This window comes from Hakea prostrata, chromosome 2, assembly GCF_041222555.1.
Source record: "Hakea prostrata isolate BN-2017 chromosome 2, UWA_Hpros_2, whole genome shotgun sequence".
NCBI classification, from domain to species: domain Eukaryota; kingdom Viridiplantae; phylum Streptophyta; class Magnoliopsida; order Proteales; family Proteaceae; genus Hakea; species Hakea prostrata.
In genome coordinates, this window is record NC_142601.1 from 60,002,994 (window position 1) to 60,015,483 (window position 12,490).

General features: G+C 38.7%; 2 protein-coding genes across 6 annotated transcripts in view; one reads left to right on the forward strand and one right to left on the reverse strand.

Annotated features, from left to right (window-relative positions):
* LOC149025362 (alpha-glucan water dikinase, chloroplastic-like) overlaps nucleotides 1-7,381 on the forward strand; it is a 37,461-nt gene extending 30,080 nt beyond the window's left edge. For 2 of the 5 annotated variants that reach the window (XM_089145585.1, XM_089145584.1), the window contains 4 exons: nucleotides 5,622-5,795; nucleotides 5,913-6,005; nucleotides 6,104-6,222; nucleotides 6,849-7,380. In XM_089145585.1, coding sequence (XP_089001711.1) covers nucleotides 5,622-5,795; nucleotides 5,913-6,005; nucleotides 6,104-6,222; nucleotides 6,849-7,053 — 591 coding nt within the window. In that variant the 3' untranslated portion in view covers nucleotides 7,054-7,380. Of the gene's footprint in view, nucleotides 1-5,621; nucleotides 5,796-5,912; nucleotides 6,006-6,103; nucleotides 6,223-6,848 lie in introns of those variants that run through there. The other 3 variants (XM_089145586.1, XM_089145588.1, XR_016171724.1) reach the window with 3 other exon arrangements.
* Nucleotides 7,382-7,623: 242 nt separating this feature from the next.
* LOC149025363 (uncharacterized) lies at nucleotides 7,624-12,269 on the reverse strand. The gene is made up of 3 exons (XM_089145589.1): nucleotides 11,709-12,269; nucleotides 10,488-10,511; nucleotides 7,624-8,145 (listed from the first exon to the last, which is right to left on the reverse strand). The coding sequence occupies exons 1-3, from the start codon at nucleotides 11,908-11,910 to the stop codon at nucleotides 7,844-7,846; spliced, it is 528 nt and encodes a 175-aa protein (XP_089001715.1). The 5' UTR covers nucleotides 11,911-12,269; the 3' UTR covers nucleotides 7,624-7,843.
* Nucleotides 12,270-12,490: the final 221 nt, after the last annotated feature.

A 12,490-nucleotide genomic window follows, 5' to 3' on the forward strand; every position in this document is an offset into this window, starting at 1 on the left:
CACACCTCATGGATCTTAGTCGATTCTAGCCACTCAACAATGGCTCTCACTTTCTCAGGATCAGCAGATACTCCCTGGGCTGACACAATAAATCCTAAGAAAATGACTTGATACTCATGAATGTGCACTTCTTGAGATTGGCGTACAACTTTTCTCGTTGAAGCACTTGGAAAACTTGACGCAAGTGATCTAAGTGGGAAGACGGGGTTTTATTATAGATGAGGATGTCATCGAAGTAAACCACTAAAAATTTGCCATTGAATGGTTGTAGCACCTGATTCATTATTCTCATAAACGTGCTAGGTGCGTTAGTTAAGCCAATAGGCATAACTAACTATTCAAAGAGGCCATCCTTTGTCTTAAAGGCCGTCTTCCATTCAACCCCAGGTCTAACCCTAATTTGGTGGTACCCGCTCTTAAGATCAATCTTGGAAAAGATTAATGAACCAGCCATCATATCTAGCATGTCATCAAGCCTAGGTATGGGAAACCAATACTTAATGGTGATCTTATTAATGACTCGACTATCTACACACATACGCCAAGTACCATCCTTCTTTGGCGTGAGTAGGGCAGGTACTGCACAAGGGCTAAGACTCTCCCTAATGAATCCCTTTTGAAGCAATTCATCTACTTGCCGCTTCAACTCAGCGTGTTCTTTGGGATTCATGCAATAATGGGGCAAGTTTGGCAATGAGGACCCCGAGACTAAATCAATTACATGTTGGACATCACGCATAGGGGTAATTCATCTAGTAGGTCATCGGGAAATGACTGCCGAAACTCCTCTAATAAGGGTTGCACTTTTCTTGGAACATTAACAAATTGGTCTGATGTGTGATGTGTATCTAGATTACTTTGCGAGGCAACTAGAGCATAAACAACTCCTAATTCTTTACACTCAACTTCAAATTCTTGCTGATTTAGTATGCCAAGTGTTTTAGAGCAAGTTTGTTTGATAGTACTGCCTTTATGCTCCACAACCTTAAACTTTTTTGGGGGTGCTAGGGGTCAATCGAATCTTTTTCCCTTTATATTCAAAGATACATATGTTAGATTTTCCATAGGTAGTGACATCCTTATCATATAACCAAGGTCTCCCTAGAATGATGTGAGCAACATCCATCTCTAGGACATCACACCACACTCTATCCTCATAACCAGCAAAATGTAGGGGAACTAAACACCTAAGGGTTACAGAGGATAGTAGACTGATCGACCCAAGCAACCTTGTATGGTTTGGGGTGAGCCTTTAGTTTGAGCCCCATTATGGAAACAGCACTTTGAGCAACTACATTCATGCAGCTACCACTATCTATAGCGACTCGGCAGTTCTTACCTTGATGGCATAGCGACTCGGCAGTTCTTACCTTGATGGCATGTGTAGGTAATAAAAATATTAGTCCGTCGCCAGTCATCAGTATCTTTGGGTTGTGATACCATGCAACACAACTCCAAGCTTAGACCCATATACCATAACAAGATCCTTATCAGATATGTCCTCATCTAGTCTATGGTCTTCATACTCAGCTGATCGTCATCCTGATCTAAATCCACATGGTCTTGCCCTCCAACATAAAGGTTTCTATTGGGGCATTCCCTAGAAACATGTCCAAATCCTTGGCATTTGAAACATTGGAGCTGGCCAGCTTTCATGGGGGGAATTCCCAAAATGCCTTTACCCTTGTTATCAATTGGATGCTATGGATTAACAGGGGGTCTTTGGAAATTGGTAGTGTTAGGGGTAGACCTTCGGAAACTAGATTCTCCGGGCTGAAAGCTCTTCTTGAGGAAAAGTCTTCATGGACATCTCAAGTTTTAGAGCAATTCTAAAGGCTTGAGGGACATCTCGCACTAAGTGGGGTGCAAGTCATGACCGGATATCGAAGTTAAGTCCAGTAATAAATCTAGAAAGTGTTTGCTCAACATCCTCATGAGTACAGCTTCTAATCTTAAGTTCATTGAAATTGTTCATGTACTCAGTCACAGTTAATTTCCCTTGCTTTAGGGTGTTCATTTCATTCAACAAGTTCAGCCTATAGGTGATAGGTAAGAACTCCCTTTTAAGCCTTTCTTGCATCTCAACCCAAGTGGTCATTGGCTCAAGTCCTAGATTGTTCTCTTGGTACTCTAATTCTGTCCAAAAATCTTGGGCAGCCCCGGTAAGCTTAATCTTAGCAAACCTAAAGCGAACCTCTTCCGACATATTATAAAAATCAAAGTACCTGTCCATTTGTCTAATCCAATCTAGTAAGACTTCCGCATCTATCTGGCCATCATAAGATGGGGCCTCTACCTTGACTATCCTCCTAATATCAAACCCTCTATCATGGGTGTCAAGAGCATTGTCATGCTCATAGGTTGCATGATGCATAGGACCAAGATGTCCACGTGCTCCACGACCTCTACCTCTTCCTCTTCCATTACCTTGGAAATTATCCCCAGTTCTATCAAGATCCTCGAAGCGGTGGTCAAAGTTCTGGAGGTCCACTTGGTAGTTTTCATTCCTTGGTCCATTGGCTTGAGTATTATGTCCATGCTGCTCTTGCTGTCCCTCTATGGCTGTAAGTCGTTTTGCAATGGTCCGAACATTACATTTTTTGGCCTGAATGGTGGTGGCTTGGGCTGCCTGTGCTGCCCTTTGGTTATTTAACTCCTCTTGAGTTGTTTGAAACTTTGAATAGCCTTTAAGATCTCTCCATTTTGTTGGAGCAGTTGAGTCAATTGGTCAGGGGTCAATTGGGCACTTGATGAACCAGTCATATTGGAATATTCGTTTCCACTTCGGGTTACTACCATACACAGTCTGACCTAAAGACACCTAAACTAAAACCAGCAATTCTAACAACTCAAAACCTAAAAGTCCAGCAGTACTGACACTCTAAACCATGCTCTAATACCATAATTGATGTAGGAGAAACCCTAGAAACTAGGGGACCTACAAAGTGGGCTACTAGACTCTTAGAATTAGACACCTATTCTTGACAGATAGTAAAGAAAGGAATTTGCAGCACTTGAATTCTGATTAATCATGCATGTAAGACAGCTAAAGTAGAGAAATAAACACAATAAGTCCTACTGGTAAGCACAACCAAACAAGAATCAGTAGGAAAACAAGGGGATAGGGATCTTGGCACCATAACACTAAATTGAATGCAAGGGTATTAAGAAATTTAAAGAAAATAGAGTTGTCCTAATCAATATCAGATTTCTAACAAGGAATTCAACAATTAACAATGTAAAGGGAGTCTTAGGAAGTTTTTGTTTTAAACAAAACTACTGCCAAAGAATAAATGAAAAATATTTAGGGAGAGATAATGTTTCCTGCTGAGCCTGGCTGCAAAACAGGGGTTAGAAAGCATTTAGAAATAGAAATAAGAGAGAAAAATATTTTGAAGTAGTGGTGAATCCTAGGAAAGGAGAAAAAAATATTTTGAAGTAATGGTGTATCCTAGGAAAGAGAGAGGGAGAGAAAGAAAAGAAACAAAGAAAAGGGAAGGGAGACTAACAAAAGAAAACTAGACTGCCATATAAGGGAAAGAGGGAAGAAAAAAAGAAAAAAAAACAAATAATTTTTTTCTGCAAGAAAAACAGAACAACCTTGGGGTTTGGGGAAGAAGAAGAAGATTTCCAGGAAAGAAACTAGGTATTTTCAAGAAAAAAAAAAGAGTAGATCTTTGTAGAGGAGAGCAAGGGGAATTTTTCTAGTGGTAAACAAGGGTGAAAGGAGGAGAGAGAGATTACCTGGAGAGAGGGGGAAAAGCTAGTTCCGGCAGGAGAGAGAGAGAGAGTAGCATAAGCTTCTTTTCTAATTCTTTCATTTATTCATTGATTGCCAAAAACAAATTCCATACAAGGTTTAAATAAAAAAATTGATCCCTCACAACCCTACGTGTTTAATTCCCAAAATAACCCCAACTTAAGTTGTAAATAACCCAAACCCAAAATAATTCAAAATTTGGCCAAAATATACTCTAGGCCCAGCTCATAAAAACTCAATCATGAAATTAAAATATTTCAATAGTAAACTACTACCCAACCCACTAAAACTAAGGAAAATAACATGATAAACGGCTTATGAGCAATGTTTCTCATCGAACCATAGGATCCTAGCAATCCGATAACCTCCGAACTCATCATCCATCCACATAGATGCTGTCGTGGGATGATCTCTACGTCGGCGTCACCGGTAAACTCAGAACTGCTCACTGATGTCCTCATCAGAGCCACTTAAGCTCATATGGTCATGTCTAACATAGACCCATGGATGAACTAGTAAGAAAGAGGGATTATATTTAGTTCTCAATGGTGCTAAATAAGATAGGGTTGGCCTAAATGACTATTGGAGGTGTGGAAAGAAAGAATATGCTTATAGTAGGGCTCAATCACTAGAAATCATGCTCGGTACCTTAAAGAAGCTTAGATGGAGTCATGAAGTACATCAGGAGTGTTATGTGACAAACACATGCTTATCTGGTGCCAAGAGTTCTGTGTTTCTAGAGCTAGGTCTCTAACTGTTGAATGAATAGATTCCCTTTTGCCCAAAAAAAGGTCAAATGCATGCTTATTAGGCTTGAGGGGAAATTCAATGGGTAGTAATAAGACCAGCTATGACATACGGGGCAGAATGTTAGTTAAGAAGAGTAACATAGATAACATAGGTGTAACAGAGATGAGGACATTGAGCAGGATGTGCAGCCAAGAGGGACAAAGTAAGGAATGATTATATTAGAACTGAAATGAGAGTTGCACCAAATCAATACATGCTCTATGAGAGCTACTTAAGCTTGTATGTCATGTCTAGCATAGAACCATGGATGAACTAGTAAGGAAGACAGATTAGATTTAGTTCTCGATGGAGCTAAATGAGGTAGGATTGGCCTAAAATGACTGTACTGGAGACATGGTAAGAAAGGATTTGCTTATAGTAGGCTCAATCATTAGAAAGTACACTCAGTACCTTAAACTTAGTGTCAATTGGCAACCCAGATTTTACTGGTTGCAACTTCATCTCCTTTCCTGAGTCAAAGTTTGTCAATTCCTACTTTGAGTGTGTTTTCAATGTCCGTTATGATTCTGTTGAACCTCATTCCAAATCCTTCCCGCAGGAGATCCGGGTTGACACTTGACAGTACCAGGATTGAAGTCTGATCATCCAAAAGATCTGTTGACCTTTTCACCACCCAGTTAAGATGTCATGGTGTCAAAAAGAATCTGTCCATTAATAAAGGCAGGTTTGAGCAGGTTAGACCAAACCTGGCTAGCATTTGTCCAACCTTGAAATGAGCATCTTGCTGAAGAATGTTGGGTAGGAAGGAGAGTGTATGTGTCTCAGTATTTGCAGCTAGCATACTTTCTTTGCCATGTTTTAACCTGATCTATTTCTGTTTTTACCTCAATCTATCTGATATTATCTTTGGGTACTGGGTAGTCTATCAATCTGTTTACAAAAGACTATCTATGAATGAGACATTTAGCTTGATGATTAAGTGAAGCTCACTCATAATCAAGTTTAGCATGTTTTTTTTGGATAGGTTATCAGCATGTTATTCACCTACTCATCTCGTCTATGTATTTCCTCAAATTTTAAGGTATTACTTGTGTCATATTCCATATTCCAGGTCTGGGCTTCAAAATGGAATGAGAGAGCATTTTTCAGCACAAGGAAAGCAAAACTAGATCATGGTGCCCTCTGTATGGCAGTCCTGGTTCAAGAAATAATAAATGCAGATTATGCATTTGTCATCCACACGACTAACCCATCATCTGGAGACTCGTCAGAAATATATGCTGAGGTATGAGCTGTGCCTCATATTGAGCTCTTTCTTTTAATGCCCCGTTTCTTTCTCAATTTCTTTATTCTCTTTTTGGTACTTCCTTCCCCCCCCCCCCCCCCCCAAAAAAAAGCGTAGGTGGTGAAAGGACTTGGAGAATCTCTAGTTGGAGCTTATCCAGGTCGTGCTTTGAGTTTTTCCTGTCAGAAAAGTGATCTTAACTCTCCAAAGGTGATTATTTACAATTAAGAGAGTAGTGTTTGAGAAAGATACATGTTTAAGCAGTAAAATTGTGTATAATTTGTGATCATGTACTCTTCCATTTTCAGCTACTGGGTTACCCAAGCAAACCCATTGGCCTCTTTATACGGCAGAAATCAGTTATTTTTCGATCTGATTCCAATGGCGAAGACCTCGAAGGTTATGCAGGTGCTGGCCTCTATGATAGGTAAGGATTTAAGAATGTCTTTGTTTTACAGTGAGCACAATAGTTCTTCCTTCTGGTGGAGAGCATAGAAGTTTAGAGAAGGACAAAGAGAGTTCAAATGCAGATATATTCGTATCACTACCTTTTCCCTCTACATATTGGGAAACCTTAGTGGAGAGATGTTTGCACAAGAGAATACTTTGGCAGAGTCTCTTGGCTGTGGCATGCTGCATGCATATATTGCATCCACTGTATGCGATATATGTCACCTGTCAAAATTTTCGTTTTGGAAGAACCTAAAACAAATTACTATTTAAAATTAACTGCAAAGGTGGAGAGTGAAATCCAAACCCTAGAGCTTTGCTTTGTCGACAACCACAACAATACCATCAAACAGATATCCACCGAAGGATAGCATGTATTCAATATCATTTACCATCTGATCCGCTCTTTTATGGTTCAAGATGTGGCCATTGACATGTCAACTTTCAAAGATGCTTCAATGTATTTGCAGCAAATTGAGTCAATTTTTGGTAGGCCTGGTCATTTTTCATGGCATGGATGTTCTAAGCATGCATTGTTGAGTTTTACATCCAATATAAATTTCTTATGTTGTCAATGGATGATGATGGGAGCTCCTATGACAGTGTGCCTATCGATGATGAAGAGAAGATTGTGGTGGACTACTCTTCCGACCCATTGATCATTGATGGTAACTTTCGCCAGTCAATCTTATCAAGCATTGCACGCACAGGAAGTGCGATTGAGGAGCTGTATGGATCTCCACAAGACATTGAAGGAGTAGTCAAGGATGGAAAGATCTATGTTGTCCAGACAAGACCACAGATGTGAAACCCATTTCCACTCAGCAAAGACCTATTTCTTTGTCCCATCTGCATTGAATTGTATATGATGAGTTTAAAGTTTGAAGCAGTAAATCTGTGTCTAAACAAACGCCCACACACCATTAGAAAGTATTAATCTAGGAAAGGATAGAAGAATCAAACTAAGTATAACTTATGGAACTTTTTTGATTGACCCTGACTGTCAATGGGATTTCTAGCTACAGCTAAAAAGGAGGAAAGGGTGCCCTTTTGACTGTCACCACCCAACTGAACAAGCACTTTTCAAATGCTGTAACTGGATGATCATTTAATAGTGGAAATAGAATAGTGTCTTTGGGTTTATTTTCATTTTGCAGTGTTTTCTAATTTTTTTAACGAGGCTGTGATGCAAATTTTCCTCCCTGTATGTTTATGATTTTCCATTTCCTTATTGTATGATTATGGTTCACCATTTTGCGAGCTCTTGAGATCAGAAATAAGCATACGATGACAGCTAGGGTGACGAGCCCAAGCGTTCGTAGGGCAATTTACTAGAACAACCGTTATCAACCTCACCAGACCCATTATGCAATAAACCTTCCAAGAATCTACATATTTCAGTGGCGGTGGCAATACCCAGCATTTTACCAGAAAAATGTTACAATAATTACTTCTGAAAAAACTGATACAGACTAAAATACAGCTAGATCGGAGGAACCCTTTTAAAGACAGAGAGAGGAGCTGCAGAAAAGATTCATTCTCCTCAATTACATGGAAATTGCAAAACTCTTTTAGTAAAATATGAACGCATTTCTCTCCTATTCTCCTGCCCAACCCAGTTGACGGGCACGTCGCTCCCACGAGGATGTCAGCTTCCTCTCCTTGATTAACAGTGCCTCAACTTGCTCTCTGGCATCTTCACATGTTTCTGTTGCAGCATTGCACTTCTCAGCTTCTCTTTGATACTGGGAAGCCACTCTTCTCGCTTCTCCAAAGGTGATGTTCATGTGGTGCATGTGTTCTTCAGAAACTGCCTCATGAAGCTTCAGTTCTTCTGTTAGGAGATCAACATATGGTTTCTCCAACTCTCTGTTGAGATCTGGATCACTTCTCCCACAGTCTGGTTCATTCAACAATATAGCAATCAAATACACAAATGTTTTGTCACACTTAACAAAAAGGACATGTAGCGGTGAAATATGGACGAACAGTTGAACACACACTGAAACCACCAGGGCTGGAGCAAGCTAGAGTATTCATCCCCAATAGTAAAGTTTAATATCTTAAAAAGGAAATCTGAAACTTTACATTCTTCTAATTATTATTTGCATTTCTTTATATCTTTCCTCAGATACAACATCATCTGCAAAGTCAATGGCATACCAATGTTTTGGCACAATGGAAAACATGGTTGATTCAAACATCATAACTTAAGGTTTACCATTCTGCCAAATTATTTTACTAAATATATGGGTATCATGAACAATCAGCTGTGGTTAAACTCTTGTATATAGGATACATCAGTCAGAAAAAAAGGAACTTTATCATATAGGGCAGTTCGCATCACGATCATTATCTTATGGGTGCATTTTCTAGATATTGTGTAGAGTTTGGGGATGCTTCGAAGTTTCCATGTTTTCCCTTACATAAATTCTCTTACCCAAGAAAAACAAGAATTGTAGAACTTCAGTGCTCTGACCTGATGTAGCCTCAATCAAATGAGGGTCAATTCTTCCAAGATCTTTAAGAGAACCAACTCGTATGGGGTGGATAGGTTTGGGCTTCCGGGACAAAATTTAATCAGGGTTTTGTGGTTAAAAATCATATATTCTTGAATGATATTTAAGGTATCAAGGATACTTAATCCATCCAATGGGAGATGCAGTAAATTCCTTGAGAAGGAAAATTGGGGTCCATAGGTGTAAGGTTAGAACTTGGAGGAAACGTGGATAATCATATAGGGATGTGATCCCCCAATTTTGGTTGGATTTGGATGGTTAGATTAGAAATATGAAGGTTTTCGTTTTGGAGGCTTTAGGGAGCACGAAAATTCAAGAAAGTATTTATAGTTAGAAATTGAGTCATCAAAATGGGGTCAAATTGGGACCTAAGGTCATAAGCTTTTAGGGTTATAATATACCCTAAGTGTGGGACAAAACTAACGATAAGATTGCTGTAGATATGACCTTGAAATTCTACGTCTCTTGAGAAGTCCGAGAATTCAACAAAAAAAAATGATGAAATAAGAAGGAGAATGTGTAGTGTACACTGCTAGATACTGGGATGTGGAGCCTTGTAGAGCTTCGAGATGAAATGAATGGAATTTGTAGGCTGTCAATTCAGCCCTAGCAAGAATTAAGGCTTGACTTTACCATAAAGCTGAGTAGTTCTTAAATCTTGGACAATCCAAATTGAACAAATACAGTTGCAGCAGCAACACACAAAGAGAATATTTGAACTACAAAGTTGGATGGCTTCCCATTGAGTGGAGGAGCTTAATTAAACACAATGCCTGGAGTTTCTAATAGGATTTGAACTCCTAACTGAACTCTAACTAAAAATAGAAACTAGTTGAGCTATACTAGGACAATTAAAACCGGAATAAAAACATAGGAAAAGACTATTTTTCTGTAGCTTAAGTTAGACAGAATCTAGATTAATCAAAGCAATTAATTAGACTGTGTCCGTACTTGGCTTAGGCACTAAACTTTTGGGTACACAAACCTATTAAATAAAGGCTCAACACCCATATCTATCAACCCTAAGTTGATATCAAAGGAAAATAAATCAATTCAGTGCTGGATCTGCATCATGACCACAAAGGAAACTCTAAAGTTTATTCTCTCTCGGGTCCAACTCCCCCAAGTCCAGGCTCTTCGGATTTAAGAAGACAACAAGGAGGTGAAATTAGCGAAGCGGGGAAAAAGGAAGGGCCTAAGCACTCACATGTAGAAAGATTATACCCACTGCTTTTATTCTACAAAGAAAAAGCAAGAAAACTTCATTCGATTCTCCCTCTTCCACTTCTTTTCAGTGCGCACAAAGAAGGCTAATATGCTAAAATTATCTGTAGCATTCAGACTATCCTTCACTCTATATATTTTAGAAACCTATATGCACATGCAATTGACTTATTCTTCCCCATACAAAGAACCTATCAACACCCAAGTTTGTGTTCAAGAACTTCAGATTTTAGGATTGCATCAACATAGACATAGATTCAATCATATGCATTTGACATCAAAATAGTATAAGACAGCCAACTCATATAGAAGGGAAGGCAGGAAGTGAAAAACAAAATAAAACAAAATGGTGGGGGAGGAATGGAAGGGTTTCCCTTCATTAACAGACTCAAACTTGTACATCTGTTAAAATTTCAATGACTACCACAATTGGAAAGGCAGCATAAAGGATTATCAAGGAAGAAATATAAAGAGCTAAATTTCCAGTAAAAGCTCTCACCTGAGACAGAAAGATTGACAAGCCCTGTCAAAAAAAAGAAACGAAACAGGGAATCATTAGTACATAAGTTGACATAACAAAGACAATCTATAAATGAATAATTGAATCTCATGTTCAATTCAAAGACTTCCAGCTCATGGTAGAGAATTACAGAACATAAACAAAGATTATCAAGGGAAGTTACTCTTTTCCATGGATATTTCCAGAAAAAAAATTGCATTTACTTATTTGAAGCCATCATCACATACAGCTTAATCTAAAAACACCCAATATAGTGGCTTTTACTAGATTAAGCTTCCAACGAGGGAAAATCAAGCCATAACTTTACTGCAATGAAACTATCACTTAAAAAAATGAGAATTTCCACTAAGGCAACCTATTATAAATTGTTCCAGTAAACTAATACTAGCAAACCCAGTTTCAAATGTATATGAATCCTGATTATCTTCATAAAATAAATGAATTCACACATGTCTCCATGTATATACAATACATCCATCTATAAGCACAGATAAGAGCTATCTCTATCTGCAACAGAATGTAACACTGTTGGTTGAAGAGCATACTTTGAATACGATAAGGAGGAATTCATTGCAGCTGGCTCTTTTGACCAAGATGAAAGAGATGGTAAATAACCTCCTTAGAATGAACTCAAGTTGTTCATTCAGAAAAGGATCACTCCTATAAAAATCGAATCTTGCATTAATAAGTTAAAAGTTCACTCAACTGCATCATAACTTAAACCCATAGGTCCTCAGAAACCACAATAGATAAGTAGACAGTTCAGTAAATTCAACCAAAGGTTCCAATTGAAATTTGAAAACAAGATCTTTCAGTGGTTCAGTAAACAGGCCAGATCTACAGAGTAAGATAGCGGTAGATTCACATTTCTTTTAGTACGATAATTCATTCCAATCAAATAAGAAATCGCCTCTTTGTGATAGAGATCCGCTGTTAAGATAAAATAAAATTTATCACCTCAGATAACAATCACAGACTAAAAAGGTTACGCAGACGGCAATAATAAACTTAAAAGAAAGAGCCAAATAACTGAACAGAACTTGTCACTAATAACTCTTCGGTAACCAAAAGCTCGAACTACAGAGCAGAATCCACAACCAGCAAAGAAGTAGGACATCAGAGCTCAAATGGGTAACCCCTAATTTCACTCCAATACGAAGATAAATTCTTGGGGAAAAAAAGCAGGAGAGAAAAACATACCAGGGGCGATGTTTTTGAGAGACAAAGGAGGAGGGCAGTCACAGATGCAAGGGCTACAACTAGGCGAAACCTTTCCCGACTTGATACTCTTCTTAAACCTCCAATACAGAGCAGGCCCAGATACAAAAAGAGCCGAAGCTACTGCAAATGCCACCAATAAACACCTCAAGCACGCCCCTGAACGGCGAGTTCCTCCCAACATCTCTACCTCTCTCTCTCTCTCTCTCTCTCTCTCTCTCTCTCTCACACACACAGCACACAGATCTGATACTTCTTGATTAGTATTCCCCTACCTTATTACGAAAAAATTTCAACATCTCTCCACTATTACTTATTAGCACCGACGCTTGCGAAGATCTTATTATTTTGCACTAAAAAGATTTAGTCAGAGCTGACCATGGAGAAACCTTCTGCTGTGGTTTCTAACTTTCTACAACGTTAGCTAGTTTTTATGAGTTGGAATTCAGATTTCGATTCTCAGAGTGGGTCAGTGAATGTCGGTTAGAATCCACTCCAATGGAAGACAATAATGATCCAGAGGAAAGCTCTAATGGTGAATAGTGAGACTAAAATCCTTGATTTCTACCAGATTTTAAGGAAAATTGAGGTCCACAGTAGTGCACTAGATTCCGATCCAACCATTTGTAAATGTGTGTGCTTTTTTTCTTCTTCTTGGTCAAATGAAATGTGTGTTGCCGACATTTCTTAATGAAGACGTCGTGAGTTTGACCCTGTCAAATGGTATCTATAATATCCGTTTAACCGTCAAAGATCAATAATAT